The 7,971-nt window shown below is 27.6% G+C and overlaps 3 protein-coding genes across 3 annotated transcripts; 1 reads left to right on the forward strand and 2 right to left on the reverse strand.

The window, feature by feature from the left end:
• Nucleotides 1-108: 108 nt before the first annotated feature.
• Nucleotides 109-816, reverse strand: EIN_246670 (trimethylguanosine synthase, putative; the record flags this gene model as incomplete). The annotated part of the gene is made up of 2 exons (XM_004261506.1): nt 109-345; nt 421-816. 2 exons carry the CDS (start codon nt 814-816, stop codon nt 109-111), a joined length of 633 nt encoding a protein of 210 aa, XP_004261554.1.
• Nucleotides 817-1,008: 192 nt separating this feature from the next.
• Nucleotides 1,009-2,574, reverse strand: EIN_246680 (hypothetical protein; the record flags this gene model as incomplete). The annotated part of the gene is made up of 1 exon (XM_004261507.1): nt 1,009-2,574. One exon carries the CDS (start codon nt 2,572-2,574, stop codon nt 1,009-1,011), a length of 1,566 nt encoding a protein of 521 aa, XP_004261555.1.
• A 616-nt stretch (nt 2,575-3,190) lies between these two features.
• On the forward strand, nt 3,191-3,646 carry EIN_246690 (ubiquitin-conjugating enzyme E2, putative; the record flags this gene model as incomplete). Its single annotated transcript, XM_004261508.1, has 1 exon — nt 3,191-3,646. The coding sequence occupies one exon, from the start codon at nt 3,191-3,193 to the stop codon at nt 3,644-3,646; it is 456 nt and encodes a 151-aa protein (XP_004261556.1).
• Between the last annotated feature and the right edge of the window lie 4,325 nt (nt 3,647-7,971).

A 7,971-nucleotide genomic window follows, 5' to 3' on the forward strand; every position in this document is an offset into this window, starting at 1 on the left:
TTTAATTACTTCAAAAACATTCAATTAAAATACACTTGAATATACGAATTTAAGCGATTTCAAATGATTTAATCGATGTTTGTACTCTAAAAAACACAAAGGAATGAATTATGGTATAATCAATGCTCCAGTAATAAACGATTGCATGACATCTCTTTCCCCGAGTGCATAAGTAACAACTTCGATTGGGAAATTGAATTCTCTTGTTATATTTTCTGGTTCCATTTGTCTTGGGACGTGAAGTATCACATTTGTGCACTTTTCCACGCATTCACAGAAGAGATTCTTCAATCCAGGAAACAACGAATTGAGACTTTGTTTGTTTCTAAAAGCACCAGGCCCGCCCTTTTAATTACTTAAATGGAAATTATTCAAAGAACTAATAAAATAAGAAAGTAATACTATCTTTAAATAACAAACCCAAGGCGGCGATATGATAATCACATCATATTCCCGTGTATTCATCTCTTCGACAAACTCAAATGCATCTTCACAGACACAATTTATACTCTTCTCAACTTCATAGATCTCAGCATTGTGCTTAAGCATCTCAAGCTTCATTTTATCAATATCAACAGCAGTCACGGAAAAGTTCTGTGTGGCGTGTTGTATCGAGTCTCCCCCTACACAACAGAACAAATCTAACAATTTAATTCTTCTCTGTAAAAAATTGAGTGAAGTGTAGACTCGTATTGCTTCATTCCTCGCGATGTCTTCTGGTGTCACTGAATACCATGCCTCTCTATCCATTAGTATTCCTTCGTCATATTTACTAAATAAGGAATATCTTTGTTTATAATACCTTTCTTCTCCCATCATAGTAAATTGAATTAATAATTGTAGTTTTTTTAAATATTTATAACATATAACTTTTTTTTTATTATAATATAATTATTGTATTATTAATATAATTATATTATTATTATTATTATTATTATTATTATTATTATTATTATTATTATTATTATTATTATTATTATATTAAATATAATAAATATACCATTCAATTTACTTCTTAGCAACAATCAAGAAACATCTTGGCGATACACGTGAATCAAATACTCTTTCAGCATATGCCACTTTGCAATGCTCTTTCATATAGAGTACTCTGTCAGACACGATCAGTCCTTCTAGTAACGGAGCAAAGAGAGCGCCCAGTAATAAAATAGCCCCACTTTCGATAAGTATATCTCCGACAGCGCTCTCATTATACAACGCATTGAACTCTTCAGCTGACACAAAATGGTCACAAAATGCTTCAAATTGTTTAGCGTAGTTTTCTGCATTCCATTTAAATGTTTTTCTCTTTTTAATGTTAACGAGTGCACTTTCAAAATACGTTTTAAACGTTGTATTCACTGTTTTTCCCGTTGGGTGGTCTTCTTTTGCGCCGTTAAATTTCTCCATCACAAATTCGAAGAATGCTTTGAATGATTGTTGTTTCATCATATCCAGATATTGTCTTTGTGTGACAGTGAGGGGGTCTGCAAACGTCGAGAATTCGTTATGTGCCAATTTAAATTCTTTTCCTTCCTTCTCTATAATTTCACTAACAAATTTGCTCATTGGAAATCCGTTCAATTCTTCATCAAAATGGGGATGTTTGACACTCCTCAGAACATTTAAATTTTCCCCTTCAACGTATTTTGCTCGTTGTGTTGTGCTTTTCCAGAAGTCGTTGCGTTCTGTCAACTTGTGATAACAACACCCAACAGCAGCAACAACCTTCACCTCCGGAATCTTCACAGAAAGCCTCAAAAGTGTTGAGGTCAAGTTCCCGCATGCGTGGAGACACGTCATTAACAGTTCCTTCGAAGCAGTGACCGTTGAAATTTTGGTCATGAATTCCTGAGGCGTTATATCGGTCGTTAAATACGCAGAAATAGTTTTAGGATGTCCGATATGATTATCAAAAGGTTTTTGCGTTGATTTTGAAAACTTTTGTGGACTTTTTTGAAGGACTTTTTCTTCGCGTTGTTCCATTTTGTCTAAGAAGTCTTGTTCGCCTTCGACGCCAACAGCCTCAAGACCTAAATTTTCTAATTCGTGTAATAAATATCCCTTTCCTGAGCCAATGTCAATAACTGTTTTGGTCCAAATCTCAGTGATCTTTTGCGATAAAGCTTTGCACTCGTAACTCTTCTTCTCATTCATAAGAACTGAACGTCCCTTTTGAGCGACTAATGTGGTACCTTTTGGATAAAGTTGCTTACAAGTTGCGACTAAATCTCGTAAAGAAGGAGGAACTGGAATTGAGATGTCCTTTGGGATCGAAATGTCGGGAAGAATTAAGGAAAGACCATTGAGCCATACTAAAGAGGAACTCTCGGGATGAAGAAGTGAAACTTCCCGAAATTTATCAAAGAAATTTACACGCCACTCAACAGGAAGACTTTGATAAATATTATTCAATAAAACACGAGTAGGTGACTCGGTCCCTATTAATACTCCGTTGCTATATTTGTAATGAACAAAACACTCCGTGTGTGTTGAAAGAACATTTAAAAGACGAGTTGAGTATTCCTCGTATGACGAAATGGTCTCGGGAAGTATTTCGTTCGTCGAGTGACTCATTAGTCTGGTTTAATAATTTTTAATAGTTTTGTTAATAATATTTCACAAGTAATGAAATTAACGAATTGTTGTAATAGTAATTAGTTTTTTACTATTTTATAATATTTTTTTATTATAATGAAATTAAAAATATATTTGTTAATTATTTCTTCTAAAAACAATAATTAAAAAATGTTAATTATTAATAGTAAAATGTTATTAAATCTCACTCATTAATGTTGGAATGAAAGTGTTTTAATTGCTAAAATTAATATTAAATTACAGACATTATATTATTGTTGGTATTTAAGTTCTTTGGTTTGGAAATATAAATCATTCAAATTTAATATAATTAAATAGTAATAAAAACTATAAATATATAATTTTAATAAGATTTAATATAATAAGCAAATATTTGCTATTAAAAAAAAAGTTTTTAAATATTATTTAATAATAATAATTAATACTATAACACTCATAAATGAACAATATTTACAAATTAATTGTTTATTATAACATAAATTGCTCTCACAAACTCATATTACAATTATCGAGACTTTGAGGAATAACAATAAACGTATTGCCACGTGTTATCTTGTACTTGTTAATAAAGAAACTTAAAAATTACTTGTTGAAAATGAAGAGAATTACAGGAGAGTTATCCAAAATGCAAAAAAACACAGAAGGATGGTTTTCGGTTCAAACGAGTGAAGGCAACATCAAGTTGTGGAACATCACCGTCAATGGGCCAGAGAACTCCCCATTTGAAGGTGGAAAGTTTAAATTGAAAATCGTCCTTCCAGACGAATATCCACAGAAGCCACCTGTGCTCACTGTCGAAACTAAAGTCTATTCCCCTATTGTTAACCCAGATGATCACACAATCTGCGCTCCTATCTTACAAACAGATAATAAACCAGAAAACTGGGCACCAACTAAAACAATTTATGACGTCATCTTAACCTTCAGAACTATGCTCGGCGACTTGAAAACAGAACACGTCTCAGACCCAACTGTCGCTCAAGTCTTGTCTGAAAACCCAGAGAAGTTCAAAAAGACTGCTAAGGAATGGACTAAACTCTATGCCGTCTAAATGACCGTTTTGTCGTGTTCATTCAAACTGTTTTGTCTATCGTGTGACCCCTTTTTTTTAGTCTGAAATATTTTCTTATTCCACAAAAGTCAATTTCAAGTTGTCTTTTTTTTACTATTAATTTATAAAAAAAATATTATTTATTTTTAAAAAAAATATTATTTATTTTTAAAAAAAATAATCACTATAATTTATTATTATTGTTATTATTCATTAGCTTTTTTTTGATAACTTTCAAAAAAAATAGTAAAGTGACTTCCCCAAGGTGTGCAAGTTAAAATTTTTAGTCTTTTTTACAGGGAAAGGGCGTGCAAGACTAAATTTTAGTTGAAAAACATTTTATTAAAAAATGTTATTCATTTCAAAATTGTTTCAAAAAACACACAACCCTTTGGTGCTTGAATTAATAAACTACAAAAAGCAAATTAAATAATAAAAATTGGGTAATGGTTTGTCTATGTGTTTAATGTAAAAACTGTTTTGTTTCAAGAACGTGAATAAATGTCGATGTCTCTTGTGTTAGCGTAATTCAAAGCGGCAAGAAGAAGTATGATAAACATTATGTTTTTCTCTGTGCCATTTTATAGCAAACAATAACAAATAGTCTGTTTAATAGGTGCAGTTCATTGTTACAAATCGATGTGCACTGTTGTCCAGAACTGGTCCTTCGATAATTTCCATTGGGTCGCTTTCCCGAAATTGTTGCTTAATTAATTGTATTCGAAGTGTGAAAGTTAAAAATTGCAACGTCACAAGGTGTGCAAGTTAAAGTATAATTTAGTAATAACTTCGAAATTATAATTAATAATTAAACTAAAAATAATTTTTTTTTTCAAAATTTCAAAAAATTAATGATTCTATTTTTTTAATAAAAAAATTATAAATGAACTATACCTTAACTTGCACACCTTGGGAAGTCACTTTAGGGCATGACACTGGATTAGCGTTTTTTAGTGGATTGGTGTATAAAAGGGAAAAATAGACTGAAATATCGGGCACCAAAAAATTGAAAAAAAAATAAAATTTTGAAAAATAAGAGGTCGATTTTGCCAAAAAGACTCTTATCCAAATAATATCCATTCTCTTTCGCTGAGAAGATTAATGATAAACGTGTCTAGGTAATTATTGCCAAGACCGAAACATTTAAAAAAATTCGTAAAAAATAGTATTGTTTTCTCGTTTTTAAACACAAATCAGTTCTTTTTATTTTTCGGGGTAATTTTTTGTTTTGTTTTTTATAGTTTATAACGGTATCAGATAAATGATCTTGTTAATGATACATAGTAATGATGAGTCATTTACACTATGATCTACAAAATGTATTCCGATATTCCAAGTATAGTTTTAGTTGGTAGCTGAATTAAAAGTATAGTAAAACGAAAAATGGAGAACTTGAAATAAATTGGGTTATTTTTTTCAAAATTTTGGGAGATCGTCCTAAAAAGTTGCTGTGGATGGATCGATTTCGGTGGATACGTTATAACAGCCATATATGGGCTATTACTTCGGGATGTTTGGTTTATGGGATTTTTGACGTTTTCAACAAAATATAATTACAAATTCAGCAAATCATGTTCAATCGTACAGAATTTTTTTGTTAAAAATAAAGTTAATTTCTTTTTGTAAAACTTAACTTTTTGTTGTGTTTTTTATTAATATTAAAAAAAGATATTTAGTAAATGTTAGATTTGTCAAAATTTATCTATTTTAATTATATTTGATCTGCAAACAGAAATGTATTATTAATAAAGATTACCTTCATTCTCAACTTTGAACATGTTTATAAAATAGAGCGAACAAAAATCATTTTAAAATATTTATTTGTTTGTTTTTTATAACGGTCATATAATTATAGTCGGTGTTATTTCTCAGGTAATAATTTACAGATTTTACCAATATCTTTTTTATTTTTGTTGAAAACGTCAAAAATCCCATAAACCAAACATCCTGAAGTAATAGACTAAATATGGCTGTTATACCCCATCCACCGAAATCGATCCATCCACAGCAACTTTTTAGGACGATCTCCCAAAATTTTGAAAAAAATAACCCAATTTATTTCAAGTTCTCCATTTTTCGTTTTACTATACTTTTAATTCAGCTACCAACTAAAACTATACTTGGAATATCGGAATACATTTTGTAGATCAGTGTGTAAATGACTCGTCATTACAATGTATCATTAACAAGATTATTTATCTGATACCGTTATAAAAATCCATTTAAAAAAACAGTTTTGTTTTGATATTTTTGGTATATTATTTAACGAGTTGTTTTTTTAATAACGAGCAAATATTAACGAACAAATTTTATTGAAATCAATGTATTCATTCAAGTAAAAAATTAACGTTATTGTTTATAAAATAGCGTGTAAATTAAAAAAATTGTTAAATTAAAAAAATAATGTTTATAAAAGTATAATTATTAACATATCAAATGAAAAAAAAATGTTGTTGTTATGTGGCAGATTACACCATTTGGTGATAATATTTTTCTTATAAAAGAATTTTTATTATTTTAAAATAAATGCTTTTTTTTAATGACAAAATTGACTTTATTTTACTAAAAATTATTTGTATCCAGCAAAAAAGCATGTATCCACTGGATGGACGCTTATCCAGTGGATAGATGTCCATCCACTAGTATGCCCTTAGTTAAAAGAATTTCAATTTTTTTATAAAAAAAATATTAATATTTTAACTATAATATATTGAAAAATGTGTTTTTAAAAAAATGATAATATGAAAATAAAAAAAAATTATTTGTTTTAATTTAATTAATTCAAAACTTGTATTATTTAAAACTCGAAGCTATACAGGTCGGTAATATGTATCATTGTGGTTACATGATATTATATTTGTTTCAGTTGTTTTTATAATTATTTATAATTTCAAAATATTGTTGTTATTGATACTAATTCAAATGTTTAAAAAACAAATATACTCACTTTTCATATTTAAAAGACAAATTTAAATAAAACAAAAACATAATTTGTTATTGAAACAACATATTAAATTAACACATTTGAGTAATGCATGTGTTAATACACAAATATGATTTAAATTTATATAATAATAATAATAAATATTTATCACCTATAATTTTTTTGTGTATAAATTAATATACACTATTAAATGAATTGAGTGATATCGATTAACTTGTGATTTGTTTGAAATAAAAGTAAGAATTGAAAATAATAGTCAATAATTTAATAGTATGTCAAAAAAAGTGACACTTTTAAATAAAAAATACAAAACGAAAGAAGAACATTCAAATAAAATTTGTTTTTTAATAATATTCAATAAATTAATAATTATACTTAGTATATATTAACTATTTTAAAAAATCGTTTGACACTTCAAATTTGAAAATTTAGTGATAGTTGTATTATTTATTGTTTTTAACTGCCATCTTTTTTAAAAAAATAACAGTAAAAAAACAAATTTATTTATAATAATAATCGATATTTTATTTATTTCTCATTTTTTTTTGAAAAAACCATTAACAAAGTCAATAATGACCTTTTATTTTCTTTATAGTTAATATTTTAATTAATCGTTTTATTGTATAAATTATAAAAATAAAGTCTAAGTTGAAAAAATGAAGGCTCATTCTTTCCTAAATCAAGTTCATTTCCCAACAACAAAAACTGTGTTAAATTGAATCTTCGTTTTTGTTTAGTTTTCAATTAAGACTGAAGTTAACTTTTGTTTATGTACAATATAAAACTTATATTAAATGAATGAAGTTTAATACTTTTATTGACTAATTCTTGTAACAACTTTCACAAAATTGAAATTCCGTACCCAAAAAAAGTCAATTGAATTTTTATTGTTTTTTTAAGTCGTTTCCCAATTTAATACGCCATTTTTGCCTTTCTTTTGACCAGTTTGTTATTACTTGTTCAGTTTGTGAATTGATTAAATAATTGTTAATCAAAATGAAACAATTATCGTATTAAATATTATAATACAAATAATTATTCGTATAGTTTACTACAAACAGTTTTTCAAAAAGAAAAAGCGAAAAGGGGTGGAAATTATACCGGAGATTACTGTTTTTGAAGGCCTCTTAAAAAGCGTTTTGTTGGACTCTAACATCCTCCTTCATCGGGAAATGTCTTTTTGGAAAGTGAAATATTCAATTTCATATTTCTCCAGATTATATTTTTTTATCAATTTTAATACAATTTATATTTTTGTATATCAAATAATATATAATAATACAATATTATATTATTATAAATATTAAAATTGATAATTTTATTTTTAACTATAAATAATAGTGAAGACCATTTTTATTTAAAAAATGATTCCCAAAACACA

Source organism: Entamoeba invadens (genome assembly GCF_000330505.1).
Source record: "Entamoeba invadens IP1 unplaced genomic scaffold scaff_1105074726103, whole genome shotgun sequence".
Lineage (NCBI taxonomy): Eukaryota > Evosea > Mastigamoebida > Endamoebidae > Entamoeba > Entamoeba invadens.